General features: G+C 43.1%; 1 protein-coding gene across 2 annotated transcripts; it reads left to right on the forward strand.

The window, feature by feature from the left end:
• Positions 1-3,069: 3,069 nt before the first annotated feature.
• Positions 3,070-20,910, forward strand: LOC110499004 (TBC1 domain family member 12). Of its 2 annotated transcripts, XM_021575787.2 has the most exons (14): positions 3,070-4,714; positions 5,580-5,703; positions 7,703-7,759; positions 12,341-12,483; positions 14,667-14,749; positions 15,085-15,202; positions 16,920-17,026; positions 17,398-17,478; positions 18,198-18,289; positions 18,551-18,622; positions 18,715-18,843; positions 18,959-19,068; positions 19,315-19,573; positions 20,573-20,910. In XM_021575787.2, exons 1-14 carry the CDS (start codon positions 3,375-3,377, stop codon positions 20,642-20,644), a joined length of 2,787 nt encoding a protein of 928 aa, XP_021431462.2. In that variant the 5' UTR covers positions 3,070-3,374; the 3' UTR covers positions 20,645-20,910. The 2 variants fall into 2 exon arrangements, with proteins under 2 accessions (XP_021431462.2, XP_021431463.2); XM_021575788.2 differs by lacking the exon at positions 7,703-7,759 and having other exon boundaries at positions 3,071-4,714.
• Positions 20,911-22,559: the final 1,649 nt, after the last annotated feature.

The following is a 22,559-nucleotide window of genomic DNA, read 5'->3' on the forward strand; positions in this document are numbered from 1 at the left end:
CGTCTGCGTATAGGGGGGATCAGAGAATCACCAGCAGCAAGAGCGACATCATTGATATATACAGAGAAAAGAGTCGGCCCAAGAATTGAACACTGTGGCACCCCCATAGAGACTGCCAGAGGTCCGGACAACAGGCCCTCCAATTTGACAAACTGAACTCTTTCTGTCTGAGAAGTAGTTGGTTAACCAGGAGAGGCAGTCATTTGAGAAGCCACGGCTATTGAGTCTTCCGATAAGAATGACAGATTCAAAAGCCTTGGCCAGGTCGATGAAGACGGCTGCACAGTTCTGTCTTTTATCTTTTATTATTTTCAAAATCCTAGAGGAAAACCTGGTTCAGTCTGCTTTCTAACATACACTGGGAGACAAATTCTCCTTTCAGAAGGTCAATATCCTAAAACACAAGGCCAAATATACACTGGAGTTGCTTACCAAGACCACATTGAATCTTCCTGAGTGGCCTAGTTACAGTTTTGACTTAACTTATCGCTGTCTAGCGATAATATTGTGGTTACTCTACAAATCATTCCTACTGAATATGTGGTGTACTTAACTGCAATATAGTATTGTTACTATTCATGGGAGCATTGTTATTAGGGACATTGGTGTTGACCGTGACCTTTACCCTCCAGAGTCGTTGCATTATTAACATGACACTACCACATGTTGAGTTGGGCATATCGCTCTCCTGTTTTCTACCGTTTGTATATGGCTGTATACCGTTTGTATGTAAAGTAAATGAACATTGAAAAGCTTGTGGATATTCCTTGTAAAGTTAGCACACTAGCAATGCTCAACAGAGCTTGACAGAGCTTAAAGAATTATGTGCAAATATTGTACAATTCAGGTGTGCAAAGCTCTTAGAGATTTACCCAGAAAGACTCAAAGCTGTAATTCATGCTAAAGGTGATTCTAACATGTATTGACTCAGGGGTGTGAATACCTATGTAATGAGATATTTCATTTTCAAAACATTTTCAAAAATGTCTAAAAACATGTTTTCACTTTGTCTTTATGGGGTATTGTGTGCTGATGAGTGAGAAAAACAGTATATTTAATACATTTTTAATTCAGGCTCTAACACAACAAAATGTGGAATAAGTCAAGGGATATGAATACTTTCTGAAGGCACTGTAAATCCCAAATAGCATCTCTACCAAATTTGGCGCCAGTAGCAGCGCGTGGGTAAAATCACTGTGGAAGCCAAGCCAGACAAAAAGCCATATTACAACCTGTGTTGTGATAATTGCTTTGTTCGCTCTATAACCTGTTAGTGCATATGCCTTGCCACTGTGATATGTAGGCCTAAGGCCGAGATAATAAGAAGACACAGTGGCAGAATAAATTCAACCACTCCTTTGTTTCATCACAAAACTGGAGAGCAACATCTGTCCGGTGAAGTCTACAAAGCATATTGCATGTAACAAACAGTTACATGACCTACAGCCATGGTCAAGAAAGTTATTGTTTCCAACATTTTTGGACTACTTAACAACTATTGATTTAGAACCACGGAGAGTGACCGCATGTCACAAAGAAAACAGGAGCTGCCTCCACTATTCTAGTACCATTTCAACTTCAATATTTCAACATCATCAAATCACTTCTGCTTAGTCTAATACATTGACAACTTAGAGATATCAGAAACCATTTAGACCAATCAACGTAGGCTAAATATTATGTGGCCTGCCATGGTTCTGATTTATATGTGTGTGTGAGTATGTATATGTGTGTGTGTGTGTGTATGTGTATGTTGGCGCGTGCAAGTAGAAATAACATGTTCACTCACCTTACTTGTAGAGAAATGCCAATGCCATCCTCTCTTTCACCGTCTATGAGTCTGTCATACAGTACACGCTTTTACTTTTTTGTTGTCCTAGGCTACCTGGCTAAAATGCTTGCTCGCTAGCCTAACTTCCTTTCACGGGCAACATTAGCTAGTTAACATTAGCCTTCTACATCTAGTTACATACTGAACTTCCATCCTCTCAGGCCAGGGGCACAATGTAGGAGTTTATGGTTGGATCAGAATTGGCGTTATAATCATTGGCCAGTAGGGAGAATTAAGTTAAACCACAAGTCCAAATCCCTATCTCCATCCATGGCAAATTTTAGCTAGCTAGCTACCCACTGGAGGACAACAACACAAGTAGATGCAACAATTCAAGTTTTTTCTGTCAATTACCTATTTCTCTTGATGTGATGTGATTGCAGTGAAGCCAAATCCAAACTGTCTCCCCTTTACACTTTTTTTGGGGTGCTCCAGCCCCATTCACAGTTGAGCTCACTCAGTTTCACTCAAGTCTGATTAGCAATTATTTTATATGTTTTTTTTAAATCAAGGGAGGCCATGGGCTCGCTGTCTTTCCTTGCATTCAATACTAGGGGCGGCAACAATGTCATACTCTTTTTTTGACCGTATAGCATCAGATAGATGGCATACACATAAAGAGACAGAGGGACGCTGTTTTGCTCACTCCGATGCTTTCTCCGGTGAGATTCAGCCTCTTGGAAAATTATGAAACACAGAGATGAAAGATACATTATTTTTATTCTAGGTCCTATGAGCACATGCCACGGTAAATGAACGTGTGAATCCGCCACGTCACGTTTTTGATGCTAAGGCCCAGGACTATAGGGTCTGTCCTCTGTGCAGCAGGGTGAACGTTTAATGTCCCTAGGCATAGTCTCTTATTTAGATGCCTTTAAGCATCTACAGGTAAATAAGACGAATCAGTGTCCACTGCCCAAGTGGTTTATTTCATTGGCGCTGTCCATGGTGCTGAAACTAAACTGGGCTCTACAGGTGGTCTGTGTATATGAAGTGAACCAAATTAAACTGTAGCCTATTGAGTGATCAACTCTTTCCAGGTCTTAGCCTACCTCCATTGTTGTGTGTTCCGTTACAAAAGACGGGATACTTGTGCTGAACCAACGAAGCCTGAATACTTGCGCGTTGTGCTTTAAAAAAAACTAGTCTCGGATAAACCAGGCGTGTTATAGCTCCGTATGGACAGCAGATGTCCCCTCATCCCATATTTTCCGTCTGCGTGGCTGGTGATTTGCTCTCCCCTTCTACGTCATTGGAATCTCAAAATGGCTCCTGCTCACCGCCCAAATGGGGGCGGCTGCCGGTTTTTCTAATAACAAAAATTATACACGACCAGGCGACTGATATTCCCCCTTTTCCTGCCACCGTCGCTCGGAATAGCAACCGTATTTTGATTATGCGTCATTCTGTAAGGAGGGATACTCTCTGAGATCATGATAGGCATAATAGCTAGACAAGGAAAAACGGGGAAAGAGCAAGCAAAGCTGAACCAGCCACCACAGCGTTTTTGTTATGGAGCAGTGGTGTAGGGAGTGTGAATGACATGGAAAAGGCATATAATGTCTCTTCTCCACCGGCTTTCTGTGTTGGTGTGAACGAAAAGGGGACCAGCAGCACATATGTCACCCAGCCGCTGTCTCACGGTACCGCCGAAGCGGCAGCTCGTATCTCTAAACATGTCAGCAGGGACGCAACGGGTTGCAGTGACAGCAGGGAATCGGGTGAAGCAGGAGAGGATATTGGCCGTTCCACGGTTTTAGTTACTGACAGTCCATCCGGTGGCACTGTAAGCAATTGTGTTATTCCTGAGCCAGGTTGTGACTCTGCTACAAACGGGTTTACTGTGTCAACAATGGTAGGCGCCAAGGCAGGGACCTCTGCTGTCGCTGCAGTGAATCGAGAGGAAATGGACGGGAATGCGCTCCAGAGGATTTCACTGGCAGAGAAGAACAAGGAATCCTCTGCAGAAGAAGTAGATGCCTGTCATCCACCATTGAACTTTGTGACAGCAGCTGAGACTGTAGAGTCATTGAAACACTCCTGCAATGGACAGCTTGAACTGAGCTGCACAGCTGCCTCCCGGACTGTTCCAGAGGGGCTCTCGAATTGGGACACAGACAGTGTTATTCAGAGCACCCTCAGCAGTGATGCTGTTATTAGGCCACCGATTAACTGGAGTATGACCCCTGACAAGGAGGCCAAAATGGCAAATGGTGGATTATTTATAGGACACAGCAGCGCCAAGTTACACACAGAGACAGTTGTAACAATTATTTTGGATGGAGCTGCAACATGTCTCTCTAACACACAGTGTGAAAAACCCTCCTCAATTGCAATGAGTGCAAGGGAGGGACATCACGAATCCTGCAATATCAGAGTGGAACCTGACGGAGCCGGGGCCCAGCCTAGGACACAAGCTAACGTAGCAGGAGATCTATCTGGTGGTGCTACATCCAATCTCAACTCTCAGAGTTTACCATCAAGCCCAGCACCAACGAAAGACCCCTGTAGGGTCAGTGCTAAACCAGACACCATTCAGGGAGAGGAACCTTCAGCATCTGGTCACCTAGGAGATGATCTTTCTTCCAGACCCCATCCTCAGGCGCTCAGGACCAGGACTGTGCCCAACAGTGTGAGCTATGACTCCTCCACCATTCTCAGTCCAGGGGAGGAGGATGGGGAGACCTTCGCGGAGCTGGGGGCCCAGGGCCACAGTGACCTCCGATTCATGGACGTCAGTCTGAGCTCCAGGAACACCTTTGAGTCCAGCAGACGTCAGTCTGCCCCAGGCGATATACCAGAGGGCCTGAGTGTAGTCTCGGCAGACCCCTCAGAACTGGCTTTACAGTCCAAAAGACCCGGCATTGCTGAGTATTTTGGCAGGTAAATGAGTTGTTGTATTTGTTGGCTGAGATTATTTGCATTTTCTGCAAGGAACGAGAGGTACAAACTTTGTCACCATGTGCTTACTTCGCTTTACATCAAGGTGTGCCTTTTATACTCCGTATAGCCATATTATTGATGCAATTTAAACCCTTTAAAACAGCAGTCACTGCCATTAATCTTCCTCGCCTTGCAAAACTGTGTATTGGTATTGTAACGGCACACCAGGACATAACAAACAAAGCCAGCGACTAGAACTAGGCCTCTGTCTCATTCAACATTTAGAGCAGGCAGAGACCTGGTGGAAATGGAGCCAGCTGCAGTGAATACTGTAGTAACGGTGTTCCCACACACGGACGTCCCCTAGGTTGTTACACTTTACAGTAGGTGCTAATGAATTAGAAACACTTCATTATTAGTTCATAGATAGTTTATACATCTCTAATAAATACTTAGGCCATGATTGGTAGCTATAATATTGTGACATCAGCTGATGTAAGAAGGGCTTTATAAATACATTTGATTGATATAATATAATAAATAACAGTTTATGAGCTACGTATAGCTCCTTTGTGAACCTTCATGTGAAGTGTTAACCCCTAGGTTTATGGTCCCGCATAGGATCAGGTGAAATTGATCCAATTGATTAAATAAGAGTGGCTGCATATCACTCCTTCAGTGGCAACTGAACTGACCATATCAGTATGACTTTTGTCCGATCTAGGAAGTGATTCAGAAAGACATTTAATAACCCTGATTTCTCAGTACGTCGACTCATCAAAACCGTTTAGCTGACAGGGGGAATGAAATGTGTGTCATCATTAAAAATTGCCCACTCATTGTCCTGGCTTTTCTGTCTGGTCAGGAGTTTATTTCCCAAGAAGCAGAGAGAGCCGAAGGGTCCGTCTCAGAATGTTCCTGGTTGGAAGCTGTTTGGGAAGGTTCCCGCTAGAGAGAGCGCTCCCAAGGACTCCAGGACCATACAGCAGGTTGGTGTCCCAGGCCCATATTCATGAATAAAGCATGTCAGATTAGGAGTGCTGATCTAGGATCAGCTGTGTCTTTTAGATCATAATGAAAAGGATTTCATTGACATGGAGGCCCTGGGCCCGTATACATAAAGCATATGAGAGTTAGAGTGCGGATCTAGGATCAGGTCATCCCTGTCCATATAATCTTATTCATTATTATTTGAAAGACAAAACTGATCCTAGATCCACACTCTTACTCTGAGAAGCTTTTTGAATGTTGGCCCCGATGTCACTGCTACAGTAGTTATTCACAGACCTATTAACTGACCTAACTTCCTGTAAAGTATTGTGTATGGGAGAGAAAGCTATCTGACCCCGCCTGGAGGGAATCCAGCAAGTGCGTCATCTAGGAATGTACTAGTAAAGTCGAGGTGGATGCCATGAGCTCAATATTTAGCCTAGATAATTTTTTCCCACGTGCTAGTCAGGACTTAACCCTAATGAATAGGGATTATGTCAGCCTTATGTACCTAACCTCAATTTGTTAACATAGCTTAATGCTTTAAAGAAAGTAAAGGACTACAACTGTTTAATCTCCAAGTAATTTACACCCCTTCTGTTCAACTCCTTCACCTATGATACATTGCATTGCAGCCCTTTTGTTTTGTATCACACGATTCACTAGTTGCCACTTGAAACTGACACAGTAAAATTGCAGCCTTGTGCAACACGCAATGACACAGCATAACAATCATTCCCTACGCCCTATTCTGACAACTCACCTATACTTGTCTGACCAGGTAGCATACTGATAGCATCTCATGCTCACAGCTCGAGTAGATTCTTTAATGTCAGATATAATTTCTTCTGAGAATCCTATAATAGAGTGCCTGGTAATAATGGCATCAGAGCTTATATATAGTGGTGTGACAAAGGCTTTAGTCGGCCTGTACTTGGCCTACTCCTTCCCAACACTGACGAGAGAGTAGGGTTCAGGTCATCCAGGTTGGAGCCTGGCAGGCCCTGGGGCCTGGCTCTGTCCCTGGGGCTGGCTAGCTGCCTGAGTAAAGAGTAGGTCTTATTCAAGGTGTATGCCTCTTGCCTGATATGTTGAGCCTCGATTGAGCTTGAATTATGCCCTTATCTCCTGGCCTCAGTCGTCTCCTGCCCTCAGCCCCTGGCTATGTCCTTCCTTCCTCTCTCTCCCTCTTCTCCTCACTCCCTGTCTCCCTCCCCTACTCTGCCATGCAGCTACAGGTCCGTCTCCACAGTCATTGGAGGCACTAATGCATGATTTCATGCCTGGATGGAAACAGACACTGAAGCCAGTTAAATGTCTCCCTTCACTGGATTAGTAGTGCACTCAACTCTAGTACATACAGCTGCAGACGAGATGAGAGATGAGCGTTTATAAGCCTCACTGTCCTACTGAGATTATGACTAAAAGAGAGTGACCTCATCTAGAGTGAGCTACACTGGTTAGAGTAGGGATCTAGGTGTCAGAGGGTCCATCTGTAATGTGTTCCAGAAATGTGCCGTATAGAAGCTCAGGTGATGGGTTGATTCTTCATGCAGTTATTCTACCTGCAGGGGTAGGGATTGAATTGCATCTCCAACAGAGGCCCTTTCAATAAAGTTGCCTATCTTCTTTTCCAGTGCCAAAGGGCAAAGTTGCTTATGTGGATTGGATGTGTACTGAAGGGTCACACTTTATTTGGATAGTCCGAATAGTCCATCGGTAGATGCTCTACAGGTGGTCATACGATCAACAAACTATCTGCTAAGGTTAAGGTTAGAGTTAGGTTTAGAATAAGGGTTAAGCTTAGGGCTAGGATAAGGGTTAAGGTTTGGGATAGGGTTAATAGATAGTTAGTTGAAATGTTACTGATAGTCTGTAGAGCATCTACAGATGGACTATCTAAATAAAGTGGTTACCCTGAATTACTTGACACTATTCTTCTTCTTTTTTTGATAGACACTTTTGAACTGAGTTTAAACGTTGTTCTTCTTTCATCAGGAGAGTACTCCAGATGGTCTCGCGTCTGTGTCCACACCAAATCTCTTAAGCGCAGGGGTATGGACTTTCTCGAGTTTCCTTTTCAGTCATCTTCTCAATCTCCTATCTGCATGGGGCTGCTAAGCAACCATTTCCATTGACCATACAACTCATGTCCATGCCCACCCTAGTACTAACAGAGTAGGGGAAAATGCATGCTGGGGGAAAAAATAATCAGAATTTAATGCAGTATCAAAGTAATCTTCGACAATCACAAGGTCTCTGAGACTCTTGCCATAGCTCCAGCAGCTCATAGACTCTGTGGCTCAAAATGTTGTAATCCAGAATGTTGTGATCCATTTTCCCTTACATCCGTTCTCAAATGTGATAGATCTATTAGATTTGCCTGTATTCCTTATTATGGACAGCGGACGTTCAGGAAGCTACACAGACACACTGGAAACTAGATTAGAGCTCCTAGTTAAATTGTGTTTGAGGGCATTTAAAAAAAAAAAAACTATAAATGGTTAAATGAGTGAAAAATAGATGTCATTGTTGCAATTGTTTGACTAGGCAACATATTCTAACATCCGAAATTGACATGTTGAGTTGTTTTGCCATATTCAGTTATTTAATAATACGCTAATTTCCCTAATGTGGGCAGTTTGTGTTACTACCTTACACAAGCTTGCATTTTCACCTCAAGCAACAAAGTGAAATTACACATTTTAACCTCAGATTGGTGAACTTAATATAAACATTTATAGTCATCAAGATGACACTAAATCGATTGATTTAAATAAATGAATATCTTTGGTTTGGTACCATTGATTTTATCATATGCGCTTGTCTGTCGCATGTCTAGCAATGCTGACCAGACTGCATGCGCGCAAGTTGATTTTGTCCACTTACACCAGACGCGATCAGGACACGCAGGTTGAAATATCAAAACAAACTCTGAACCAATTCTATTAATTTGGGGACAGGTCGAAAAGCATTTAAGATTTATGGCAATCTAGCTAGCTAGCTTGCTGTTGCTAAATAAACATTGGGTTGTTATTTTACCTGAAATGCACAAGGTCCTCTACTTTGACAATTAATCCACAGATAAAACGGTCAACCGAGTTCGTTTCTAGTAATCTCTCCTCCTTCAGGCTTCTTCTTCTCTGGACTTTATATGGCGGTTGGCAACCAACTTTAAGGTGCATTACCACAACTGACTGAACTGGAGTGTGGACCTCAGTTCATCTTTCAATCACCCACGATGGTATATGCTCCTAAAAACCAATGAGGAGATGGCACGTAGGTATATCCTGCTAAAAACCAATGAGGAGATGGGAGAGGCAGGACTTGCAGCACGTTGTGCTTTACAAATAGAACCAAGTTCTATTTTTAGTGCCTGGCTACGTAGACGTGCGCGATAATTGAATAACATATATGTGTACATTTATTTTGCGACGCTCGCGCATGCGACTCAAGCGCTGTGGTCAGCATGTAAGAACGTGGTTGTCCTTTTCAAACTCAAATGGCAATGGGAGAATCAGGGCGCACTCTTTCTAAAAGCCTCTGGCTACAAACAAATACACAGATTTGACAGTCAAGCTGTCACTATGTGGAACTACCTGTGGAGTAATTATTTTTTTAAATTGTCCATTGTTGTTTACTTTTTCGTATTGGTCATCTACCGTAAACTTTGTCCCTCAGGGCGATGAGTTGATAAATGGCCACTACAGGTTCTTATCTATTGACTGGTAGTATACCCAAGTTCGTTGTCGTTTGTCTTTCAGAAGAGCGAAAAATGGTAGCGGCAGACAATTGTCCCAGTACCATTGATTTACATACAATATCCATGTGAGTGATTCCTCTGTGCACGCTATTGATTACAGTAGAACAAGCTAATCAATTTCTGTCTGGCGTGGCTGCTTGACAAATGTTGATGCATGAGCAGTTTTTAAGTTACTAATTTAGCAAAATACAAAGAATTTGAACACAAGCGTGACAAGTGTGTAGGGAGTAATGTTTATGTCTTGGTCTTCAACATGCAGTATCACAACTTATTTCAGCATATTGATTATGAATTTGGACATTTAAAACCAGTGTTTTTACACAGCTATAAATCAAAATGACATGACAGAAAGCAGCTACTGTACCATTTTCAACTTGTCTTAAGAATGTAGATGTTACTTTTTAACATTATTTTTCAACAAACTTCTACTTAATTGGTTAAATACTACTGCATGAGTCCAAAAATGTGCTATGATTGATTGATTTTGATGATAGTGAAATTGGGAAAATTACTAAGAATTGCTTTTTTGGTTTACCTTACATTGATATATTTGACTTGACATTTATTAATAAACACAGTTGATTACATGATGATTGTATATACACTTTGACATTACAAATGGTCCCAGAGATCTATATGCTTTTCTGGTATACACTTGGTGATTATATATGATAGTGTGCCTCTAGAAAAGCATTGGTGTTGGTTAAACACAGTTCAACTCTGACCTTTTCTAAGTACTATAGGATAGCAGCAATCAAATGGTGAAAAAGCAGTGCCTATTTCTCCACTTTTACTATGGTGGCTGTTATTCTTCACTGGTTTTGGTCAATCTCACTCTCCTGAGACGCCACTCCCCTCCCCCGTCCTTACCAGCCTTTTCTTCTGATAGCCCCTTTTGTAACTACTACCCATAAATGTCTTGAAGGAGCCACAACACAAGACAATGTAGCCATTGACATCCATACAGTAGCCGTTTCATGCATGGTGAAAGGTCAAAGGTGAGTCTTGTTTTGTGTAGTGGAGCTGAGGGATGTATGGTGATACATCTAGTCACTTGGTCTATTAGATAGTCAATGCACCAACTTGCACGAAACAAACGCATTGGATATCAGGGGCATTTATTGACCCCTTAGACATGACTCATGATGTACAGTTGAAGTCGGAAGTTTACATACACCTTAGCCAAATACATTTAAACTCAGTTTTTCACAACTCCTGACAATTAATCCTAACTGACCTAAGACCTAAGACCTAGTCTGGTGTAACTGAGTCAGGTTTGTAGGCCTCCTTGCTTGCACACGCTTTTTCAGTTCTACCCACAAACTTTCTGTATGATTGAGGTCAGGGCTTTGTGATGGCCACTCCAAAGCCATTTTGCCACAACTTTGGAAGTATGCTTGGGGTCATTGTCCATATGAAAGACCCATTTGCGACCAAGCTTTAACTTCCTGACTGATGTCTTGAGATGTTGCCTCAATATATCCACATAATTTTCCTTCTTCATGAAGCCATCTATTTTCTGAAGTGCACCAGTCCCTCCTGCAGCAAAGCACCACCACAACATGATGCTGCCACCCCGTGCTTCACGGTTGGGATGATGTTCTTTGGCTTGCAAGCCTCCCCTTTTCCCTCCAAACATAACGATGGTCATTATGGCCAAACAGTTCTATTTTTGTTTCCTCAGACCAGAGGACATTTCTACAAAAATACGATCTTTGTCCCCATGTGCAGTTGCAAACCGTAGTCTGGATTTTTTATGTCGGTTTTATAGCAGTGGTTTCTTCCTTGCTGAGCAGCCTTTCAGGTTATGTCGATATAGGACTCGTTTTACTGTGGATATAGATACTTTTGTACCTGTTTCCTCCAGCATCTTCACAAGGTCCTTTGCTGTTGTTCTGGGATTGATTTGCACCTTTCGCACCACAGTACGTTCATTTCTAGGAGACAGAACGCGTCTCCTTCCTGAGCGGTATAATTTCTGCGTCATCCCATGGTGTTTATACTTGCTTGCTATTGTTTGTACAGATGAACGTGGTACCTTCAGTCGTTTGGAAATTGCTCCCAAGGATGAACCAGACTTGTGGAGGTCTGCAATTTCTTTCTGAGGTCTTGGCTGATTTATTTTGATTTTCCCATGATGTCAAGCAAAGAGGCACTGAGTTTGAAGGTAAGCCTTGAAATACATCCACAAGTTCACCTCAAATTGACTCAAATTATGTCAATTAGCTTATCAGAAGTTTCTAAAGCCATGACATCATTTTCCAAGCTGTTTAAAGGCACAGTCAACCTAGTGTATGTAAACTTCTGACCCACTGGAATTGTGATACTGTGAATTCTATGTGAAATAATCTGTAAACAATTGTTGGAAAAATGACTTGTCATGCACAAAGTAGGTCCTAACCGACTTGTCAAATCTGTAGTTTGGTAACAAGAAATGTATGGAGTGGTTAAAAAACGAGTTTTAATGACTCCAACCTAAGTGTATGTAAGCTTCTGACTTCAACTGTACACCCTAAGGATGCTCTCTCTCTCTCAACCTCTCTCCAGATCGCTCTCCACAGTCATCAACAACCATCACACACTCCACAGTCCCTCCATTTTCTCTCCCCCCCCCCCCCCAACCATCACACACTATTTAGTCCCCTCATTCTCTCTCTCTAATTCCTCTCTCTCTCTCCCTCCCCAGACACATAGGCTGCTGCCTGCATGGGCCTTGTGATTTCCACAAGCCTGTCAGCTGATCCTGTCACCCCTCATGGCTAAAGCCACTATCTTTCCTCCCTTTCAAATGTAAACCCAAGAGGCTAGTTGACCTGTATTTGAGCTGTGTTTTCTAGTACCTATAGGGATTCAGGTTTTTTATGTATCTGCAGGAGTTTGAGGCCAGGGTGGGCAAGGCTGGGCCTGGGGGAACGTCAGCTGGGACGTCCCCTACTCAGCCTCAACAGGGCCGGAGGAAGAACCTGGAGTTTGAGCCACTGTCCACCACAGCTCTTATACTGGAGGACAGGCCTGCGTAAGTCCACACTATCTCTCCCTCTGACTCTCTCTCCACTTTATTTCTGTCACATCTTTCCATTTCTTTGTCTGTTCCTCTGTTCTTGTTTATTATGCCCTCCAGTCCTTGCAGAGGGAAAAGGCCAAATGTTTTGAGAAAGGTTAGACCTACAGTGGCTTGTGAAACTTTTCACTCCCCTTGGCATTTTTCCTATTTTGTTACCTTACAACCTGGAATTAAAATAGGATTTTTAGGGGGTTTGTATCATTTGTTTTACACAACATGCCTACCACTTTGAAGATGCAAAATATTTTTTTATTGTGAAACAAACAAGAAATAAGAAAAAAAAACTGATAAAAAAAACTGAGCGTGCATAACTGTTCACCCCCCAAAAGTCAATACTTTGTAGAGCCACCTTTTGCAGCAATTACAGCTGCAAGTCTCTTGGGGTATGTCTCTATAAGCTTGGCACATCTAGCCACTGGGATTTTTGCCCTTCAAGGAAAAACTTCTCCAGCTCCTTCAAGTTGGATGAGTTCCGAAGATATACAGCAATCTTTAAGTCATACCACAGATTCTCAATTGAATTGAGGTCTGGGCTTTGACTAGGCCATTCCAAGACATGTAAATGTTTCCCCTTAAACAACTTGAGTGTTGCTTTAGCAGTATGCTTAGGGTCATTGTCCTGCTGGAAGGTGAACCTCCATCCCAGTCTCAAATCTCTGGAAGACCGAAACAGGTTTTCCTCAAGAATTGTCCTGTATTTAGCGCCAACCATCATTCCTTCAATTCTGACTAGTTCCCAGTCCCTGCCGGTGAAAAACATCCCCACAGCCACCACCATGCTTCACTGTAGGGATGGTATTCTCGTGGTGATGAGAGGTGTTGGGTTTGCGCCAGACATAGCATTTTCCTTGATGGCCAAAAAGCTAAATTTAGTCGCATCTGACCATAGTACCTTCTTCCATATGTCTGGGGAGTCTCCCACATGCCTTGTGGCGAACACCAAACATGTTTGCTTCTTTTTTTCTGGGCTACTCTTCCGTAAAGCCCTGCTCTGTGGAGTGTATGGCTTAAAGTGGTCCTATGGACAGATACTCCAATCTCCACTATGGAGCTTTGCAGCTCCTTCAGGGTTATATTTGGTCTCTTTGTTGCCTCTCTGATTAATGCCCTACTTGCGTAGTCCATGAGTTTTGGTGTGCATCCCTCTCTTGGCAGGTTTGTTGTGGTGCCATATTCTTTAAAAAATGTAATAATGGATTTAATGGTGGTCCGAGGCATGTTCAAAGTTTCTGATTTATTTTTATAACCCAACCTTGATCTGTACTCCTCCACAACTTTGTCCCTGACCTGTTTGGTGAGCTCCTTGGTTTTCATAGTGCTGCTTGCTTGGTGGTGCCCCTTGCTTAGTGTTGCAGACTCTGGGGCCTTTCAGAACAGAACAGGTATGAATACTGAAATGGTGTGACAGATCATGTGACACTTAGTTTGCACACAGGTGGACTTTATTTAACTAATTATGTGACTTCTGAAGGTAATTGGTTGCTCCAGATCTTATTTAGGGGCTTCATGTCAAAGGGGGTGAATACATATGCACGCACCACTTTTCTGTTTTGAATTTTTTATAATTTTTTAAAACATGTTATTTTTTTCATTTCACTTCAGCAATTTGGACTATTTTGTGTATGTCCATTACACGAAATCCAAATAAAATCCATATAAATTACAGGTTGTAATGCAAGAAAACAGGAAAAATGCCAAGGGGGGTGAATACTTTTGCAAGGCACTGGATCTATATTACACACACGACATTATTTTCAACTAGGCTCAGGCCAGGGTGTGGTGTCTATTAAGAACACAGTGAGAAGCACACAGCGTCCAAAAACAAGTGGTGTTGAGTTTCTCTGTCTGTGAGACTCCTTGGTCACCTCAGCTGCTCTCTCTGATCCAAGACCTCAGGCCCTCATTAAGAATAGATATATGAAATCTGAGTGTGTTGCCTGAACCATAACAAACACACTGTCTACAAGGCAAAGTCAGTCTTTCTGTTTGTAGGTGTTAATCTCTCTTTAATCCTCAATGTGTTGAACTTGACTAAAAGTAACCATTTTGTGTCCTCGGTTATGTGATATGCACTGATTACGGTGAAATTGACACTGACAGACACTGATACTGTGTCTCCTCTGCTCTCTCGGCAGGAACCTTCCTGCCAAGTCTGTGGAGGAGGCCCAGCGTCACCGCCAGGAGTATGACGAGATGGTGGCCGAGGCCAAGAAGAGAGGTACTGTTAAATGCATTTCTCTCTCACCCCTTCCATTTTACTGTCTTTTCAGGGCTGTGCAATGGAGGTCAGCCGCATTTGACCTGTCCACTGTATAGACCTCCAGATGTTACTTGGCTCATTCTGTCAGTTGAAGCCGTTGCTAAAGCCAGAACTTGAACATACTTTTGCCACTTTACATCATGATAACAATTGTAAAGCAGAAGGAAAATAAGATATATATATTTTTAACGCGTTTATAAGCATCTGTTAACATTTATAAGCATTTCTAATGGCGTATTCATTAAAAGTTATTATGAAGTGTAACCAAAGGATTTGTGCCCCCCTCCCCACAGAATTGAAGGAGGCCCAGAGGAAGAGGAAAGAGATGAAGGAGAGGTTTAAGCAGGAGGAAAGCATCGCCAACGCCATGGTGGTCTGGAACAACGACATCCTGCCCAACTGGGAAAACATGTGAGTTAGCTAGCTAGTCACTTCCTGCTAAACAACTCTCCACTGGCATGGGGAAGCGATGGAGAGTATCCAGTCAGTACAGTACAGTGGCGGTCGGTGCCGTTTAAGATGAGGGATGATGATACATTTTTTATGAGCATGGCCTTGTTTCTATTACAGCATATTGGATGACTGTCATTCATATTCCATTCACCCAGCTCAATGTAACATCGATAGGTTTCGGCTATTACATGATACTCTAATTTTCCCTTTACCCATCATGATGTTGCTACAACCTAGCCTATGAATGAAAGTTTACAACGTAGGTGCACAGATAGAGAATTTTGAGTAATCAAGATGACAGACAGTGACACATTCAATACCTCCTTGCAAATTATTGTCTGCATCTATCTGATCTAGGGTGTAATCATTAGTCCAAATAGTTGCAAATGAGAGTTTCTATTGGATAAATTCAGTTATTGTTATCCCCGTTTCATTCCGTTTGCTTCCGTTTAAGAAACATTTTTCAACCGAATCGGCAAAATGAATACACCCCTGATCACATGCAAACACAGTTCACTTTCATAGTAGCCACATAAAAACAGCATGATCACTTTGCTCGTTGTATATATAATTCCTTCTCCCAACTATCTACACGCTCTCCTCCTCTCACATTTCCCCTTTGCTTGTGGACTTCAGTGCACAACACATCAGCTGTCTGTGACCAGGCAAAAAAAACTTTCCAAGCCAAACCTTCAAATCATGACCATTGACCGCTAACCGCTACACACAGCCTACATTGTCACATCATAGTCATGCAGTACAGTGTACAGTCAGAAATCAGTTTAGCAGTTACACCGGTGTGCCCCGGTGGCAATAACTTAATAAAAGCTTACCTTGATTTGGAAGAGTTCCAGTGTTGGATAGCCATAGCCAGCTGGCTAACATAGCATCCCTCTCTGTTTGAGCCGAGTGTTTGAGTAGGCTAAACTAGCTAGCTAGCTGCATTCATGTGCTAAGTGAACGTTTTTAAAAAATACTTCCAAATCTCTCTCTCTCTTGCTTCTCCTTAATTTTGGAAGAAATTAATTTGTTAAGAACAGTTGAACTATTGTCTTTGTCTCTCTTTGAGTCAACTACTCACCACATTGTATGCACTGCAGTGCCAGCTAGCTGTAGCTTATGCTTTCAGTACTAGATTCATTCTCTGATCCTTTGATTGGGTGGACAACATGTCAGTTCATGCTGCAAGCCCTGATAGGTTGGAGGACGTCCTCTGGAAGTTGTCATAATTACTGTGTAAGTCTATGGAAGGGGGTGAAAATCATGAGCATCCTAGGTTTTGTATTGAAGTCAATGTACCACCGAGGAGGACAGAAGCTAACTGTCCTGTGGCTTCACCATGGCGTTACCCTACAGAGTGCTGGTGATGTTACTGTAGACTTTCATTGCAAAACAGTGTTTTAATCAATGATTTGGTTTTAGCTATGAGGAGGACGGTCCTTCACCCTCTGAGGAGCCTCCTCTGGGACAGTATTCAGTCCGTAACTCAGTCAGTTTTTCTGCCAGTCAGCCATTTAATTAGCCAGCCAGACAGCCAATCAGTCAGTGAACCAGTCGACTCAATCAGCCAGTCAGTAACTTGGTCAGTAAACCAGTCGGTCAGTAGGCTTGTAGGCATAGGTCAGGGCTCCCATGTGCAGCAGACCCATGCCAGTCTGTTTGTGTCCCCCTGTAGGCGTAACACTCGACGGGTGCGAGAGCTCTGGTGGCAGGGCTTGCCCCCCAACGTCCGAGGAAAGGTCTGGAGCCTGGCCATAGGCAACGAGCTCAACATCACCCCAGGTATGTAATGGTGTTTCAATAGTCATAACTCAGCATAATTCAGTATAGCAGAATAGGATCAGATTTGCATTCAGAAAAATACATCCAAAGTCAAGTTATGTGTCAATACACGTAAAGTACATTGGAATGTATTAACATGGCCAACGTTGTACATCTAAAAATGTAGTGCGCGGGTATTGTTTGTTTTCTAAAACAAGCACTTTCCCCACTTTCAGCTGGAGTATATGTACCAGCCTGTTGTGTTGTGAGTGGGAGGAATTTCTGGATTGCCTCCATGTTTCACTGCCAGAAAGTGCCTTTGTGGTTTCCAGAAAAATGCAAAGTAGACGTCCTGACTCATTGAGAGAGTAATCTTCTTTCCTTTTCTACAGAGCTGTATGAAATATTCCTCTCCAGAGCAAAGGAGAGATGGAGGAGTTTCAGTGAGACGGGTTCAGAAACAGAGGCTGACGGTTGGTCTGAGGCGGGGGTGGGGTGGGTGGGTGGGTGGGTGGGGGGGGGGGGGAGAGAGAAGCCCTCAGGGGACAAGACTGTGAATCTCAGCCTCAAACGCACACACACATCCATTCTCCTCTCTTCCTGTTTGAGACAAAGCTATTTCCTCTCGTTGCTTTTACATCTGAGGTCCTTGACACATTGTGGAACTAAAACTTAGCAGTGCTGCCGCCACATTGGCGTCACATTACTGCACAAATCCCCCTCACTCAGGAGCCATTTGCAGGCTTGGTGCAAAGGCTTTCTGTTGTTTTTCCTCCAGTGATCTGTAAAGCGCCTGTTTCTACCATCATGTCAGACTGTCTGCCCATTGGTCCAGTACTGAGAGTCAATAGTGACACATTCAAAGCGCTAACATCTGTAGCGCATTAGAAAGACTGTTTTTTTGCCAACGAGAGCCTTAGGAGATGGATCCAACAGGATTTAATAGAGCTGAACAGAGAGATTTGCAGCCTGTCTCCTCTTGGCATCGTTTTAGGTTACAAAATATTGGCACTGCATCAGTGTCTCTGTATCGGTCATTGATTGCTGAGTTACTCGGCCTATCATGCACAAACAACGATACAGAGAGGTCAGACAAGCTGGAGATCAGTTTATTGTAGCAAACTGAAATGGTTCCGTTTTATCCTTTCTCTTATGATGTTTTTAACATAATTTGTTCGTGTTTCGATCCGAGATGGGGCATCGCTGGCAGACAGAGAGTCCAGTCTGGACCTGATCAAGCTGGACATATCCCGCACATTCCCTCCTCTTTTTATCTTCCAGAAGGTACAGTAAATATCTTACCCCGTGTGTGTGAGTGTGTGAGTGTGTGAGTGTGTGAGTGTGAGTGTGAGTGTGAGTGTGAGTGTGAGTGTGAGTGTGAGTGTGAGTGTGAGTGTGAGTGTGTGTGTGAGTGTGTGTGTGAGTGTGAGTGTGAGTGTGAGTGTGAGTGTGAGTGTGAGTGTGTGTGTGTGTGTGTGTGTGTGTGTGTGTGTGTGTGTGTGCGCTCCATGGCATTTCTCATCCTCTGATTGTCTTCAACCACAGGGTGGGCCATATCATGATCTCCTCCACAGTGTGCTGGGGGCCTACACCTGTTACAGACCTGACGTGGGATATGTGAGTAACACGTCCAAACAGCACTCTTTGTCCTTATTATCTCCGATACTGCAGGGGTTGTAAAGTGAAATGGCGGCTCTGTTCTCGTTCAGGTCCAGGGCATGTCCTTCATAGCTGCAGTGTTAATCCTCAACCTGGAGGAAGCTGATGCCTTCATCGCATTCGCCAACCTGCTCAACAAACCCTGTCAGCTGGCCTTTTTCAGAGTGGACCATGATCTGGTGAGGCCCACTTCCGCAGGGGCCACTGTGGAAAAATTGTCCTCTCTCTAAAAACGACTTTAACAGGACTGAGTTAGTCGTCACTGAATCTCTCGCTACCGTTCTTCTTCTCTAGATGCTGAAATACTTTGCTGCATTCGAGGTGTTCTTTGAAGAGAACCTCCCAAGACTATTTAACCACTTCCAGAGCTCCAACCTCACCCCAGATCTCTATCTCATAGACTGGTAAGTACCTATGGGATCTCTGTGAACATTTGAAGGTATGTAGCAGCTCTCTTTAGTGTGGCCTTCAACTTTTAGTTCCAGTCATGCTATCAGCTCAGTATTCACAGTTATAAGAGCACAGCTACTGTCAGCTCTAGATTAAATCATCTGCATTCACCATTCTGCTAACTGCCACTTTTGTGTGTGTGTGGTGAACTTGCTTGCGTTCGTTCGTTTGTGAATGCATGCTTCTGTGTCTGTGTACAGGATCTTCACTCTGTACAGTAAGTCGTTGCCATTGGACGTGGCGTGTCGCGTGTGGGACGTATTCTGTCGTGACGGCGAGGAGTTCCTGTTCCGGACGGGTCTGGGGATTCTGCGTCTGTATGAGGACGTGCTCCTACAGTTGGATTTCATCCGCAGCGCCCAGTTTCTGACACGCCTCCCTGAGGATATAGGCTCAGATAGGCTGTTCGCCTGCATTGCGGCCGCGCCCATGCTCAATGGAAACAGAAAATGGTCCCAGGTCAGTTCCTCTAAACAGAAGAAGACATGAAAGTGAGAAAATGGATACGTTTGAGCGGAGTGACAATAAACATACAATAATGTTATTATGTGGTTGGGTTGAAGCCATTTCTGTAGCCTATTGAGTGAACTGGATCATCCTCCCAGAATTCCTCAAAAATAGCCTGTAGTTATGTCCAGTCCCTGGTCTGCCCGTCCGTCACGTGCCACTTGTGTGGCAAGGAGCAGTTTAGAAATTACACATAACTCAGCCACTGCTATATGGAAGACATCTTTATCATAGATTCGCACTTGTTGGGTCCAACAATTCATATACTACACCACCTACAGGTGAATGAATGTACATTGAGTACACAAAACATTAGGAACACCTTCCCTTTTGCCCCACAGAACAGCCTCAATTCATCGGGGCATGGACTCTACAAGGTGTCGAAAGCGTTCCACAGGGATGCTGGCTCATGTTCACTCCAATGCTTCCCACAGTTGTGTCAAGTTAGCTGAATGCCATTTGGGTGGTGGACCACTCTTGACACACACAGGAAACTGTTGAGCGTGGAAAACCCCAGCAGCGCTGCAGTTCTTGACACAAACTAGTGCACCTGGCACCTACTAGCATACTTTGTTCAGAGGCACTTAAATATGTTGGCTTGCCCATTCACCCTCTGAATGGCACACATACACAGTCCGTGTCTCAATTGTCTCGAGGCTTAATGTCTCCTCCCCTTCATTTACACTGACTGGAGTGGATTGAACAAGTGACATCAATAAGGGATCAGTCTACTGTATATCATCGATAAGAGCAGATGTTCTTAATGTTTTGTATACTCGGTGTATGTCAGTTACAGAAATAAATTGGAAAGAACCTGTATGATGGTCTGCTTTTTTGTTGTTGTGGAAATGTAGGCTACACAGCACCACCTACAGGTGTTTATTTATTGTGTTTGCCTAAAAAGAATGACCAGTTGCAGTTTTATGCTAAGATTTGCTCTCTCCTCTCCAGGTATTTCACGCGTTGATAAAGGACAACAAGGACATGGACAGGAATTGCAACCCAGCACTTAAGAGTTTATGATTCAGCAGTGGAACATTTGAATGATCATGTTCCTCTCTTTAATTGAGAGGCTTTGATCACCTTAGATGGATCATGGTAAATGGACCTCAAAGAATTTCATACTTGAAGATGGAGGCCTTGAACACCATTGGCAATTTTATTGAATTTAGAGTGTTTATGTTAGTATATCATGAATATACAGTACCAGTCAAAAGTTTGGACAGACCTACTCATTCAAGGGTTTTTCTTTTTTACTATTATTTTAGAATAATAGTGAAGACATCAAAACTATGAAATAACATTTATGGAATCATGTAGTAACCAAAAAAGTGTTAAACAAGTCCAAATAGATTTTAGATTTAAAGTAGCCATGCTTTGTCTTGACGACAGCTTTGCACACTCTTGGCATTCTCTCAACCAGCTTCACCTGGAATGCTTGAAGGGGTTCCTACACATGCTGAGCACTTGTTGGCTGCTTTTCCTTCACTCTGTGGTCCAACTCATTCCAAACCATCTCAATTGGGTTGAGGTCGGGGGACTGTGGAGGCCAGGTCATCTGATGCAGCAGTCCATCACTCTCCTTCTTGGTCAAATAGCCCTTACACAGCCTGGAGGTGTGTTGTGTCATTGTCCTGTTGAAAAACAAATGATAGTAACACTAAGCGCAAACCAGACGGTATGGCGTATCGCTGCAGAATTCTGTGGTAGCCATGCTGGTTAAGTGTGCCATGAATTCTAAATAAATCACTGACGGTGTCACCATCAAAGCACCATCACACCTCCCCCATGCTTCACGGCCGGACCTACACATGGAGATCATCCATTCATCGACTCTGCGTCTCACAAAAACACGACGGATGGGACCAAAAATCTCATGTGGACTCATTAGACCAAAGGACAGATTTCCACCGGTCTAATGTCCATTGCTTGTGTTTCTTGGCCCAAGCATGTCTCTTCTTCTTATTGGTGTTGTTTAGTAGTGGTTTCTTTGCTGCAATTCAACCATGAAGGCCTGATTCACACAGTCTCCTCTGAACAGTTGATGTTGAGATGTGTCTGTTACTTGAACTCTGAAGCATTTATTTAGGCTGCAATCTGAGGTGCAGTTAACTCTAATGAACTTATCCTCTGCAGCAGAGGTAACTCTGGGTCTTCCTTTCCTGTGGTGGTCCTCATGAGAGCCAGTTTCATCATAGCGCTTGATGGTTTTTGTGACTGCACTTGAAGAAACTTTCAAAGTTCTTGTTATTTTCCAGATTGACTGACCTTCATGTCTTAAAGTAATGATGGATTGTCGTTTCTATTTGTTTATTTGAGCTGTTCTTGCCATAATATGGACTTGGTCTTTTACCAAATAAGGCTATCATCTGAAAACCACCCCCACCCCTGTCAAAACACAATTGATTGGCTCAAACACATTAAGAAGGAAAGACATTCCACAAATTAACTTTTATCAAGGCACACCTGTTAATTGAAATGCATTCCAGGTGACTACCGCATGAAGCTGATTGAGAGACTGCCAAGAGTGTGCAAAGCTGCCATCAAAGCAAAGGGTGGCTACTTTGAAGAATCTCAAATGTAAAATACATTTGTTTGACACTTTTTGGTTACTACAAGATTCCATATATGCTATTTCATAGTTTTGATGTCTTCACTATTATTCTAAAATAATAGTAAAATAAAGAAAAAACCTTGAATGAATAGGTGTCCAAACTTTTGACTGGTACTGTATGATGACATACTGAAGTTAGACCCAATTCATTACATCTATCTAGTCCCATCACAAAAGTCTGGAGTTTCTTATTTGAGTGAGGCCCTTAGTTACACCTGTGGATTTTATCTCACTAACATAAGATATTTAATGAAAATGCACCTCCAAGCATAGATTTACAGTATATGATTTAATGGACCAAGCCAATATAACAACATGGAACAA

The sequence above is a fragment of the Oncorhynchus mykiss genome, chromosome 20 (genome assembly GCF_013265735.2).
Source record: "Oncorhynchus mykiss isolate Arlee chromosome 20, USDA_OmykA_1.1, whole genome shotgun sequence".
Classification (NCBI taxonomy): Eukaryota; Metazoa; Chordata; class Actinopteri; order Salmoniformes; family Salmonidae; genus Oncorhynchus; species Oncorhynchus mykiss.

What these genes read in the sequence shown, in the direction of transcription:
- LOC110499004 (XM_021575787.2), top strand. Translation starts at nt 3,375, where the DNA reads ATGGAAAAGGCATATAATGTCTCTTCTCCACCGGCTTTCTGTGTTGGT. An exon ending in CGAGCTCAACATCACCCCAG is followed by an intron (nt 17,027 to 17,397) that starts GTATGTAATGGT and finishes CCTTTTCTACAG; the next exon opens with AGCTGTATGAAATATTCCTC. An exon ending in TTCAGAAACAGAGGCTGACG is followed by an intron (nt 17,479 to 18,197) that starts GTTGGTCTGAGG and finishes TTTCGATCCGAG; the next exon opens with ATGGGGCATCGCTGGCAGAC.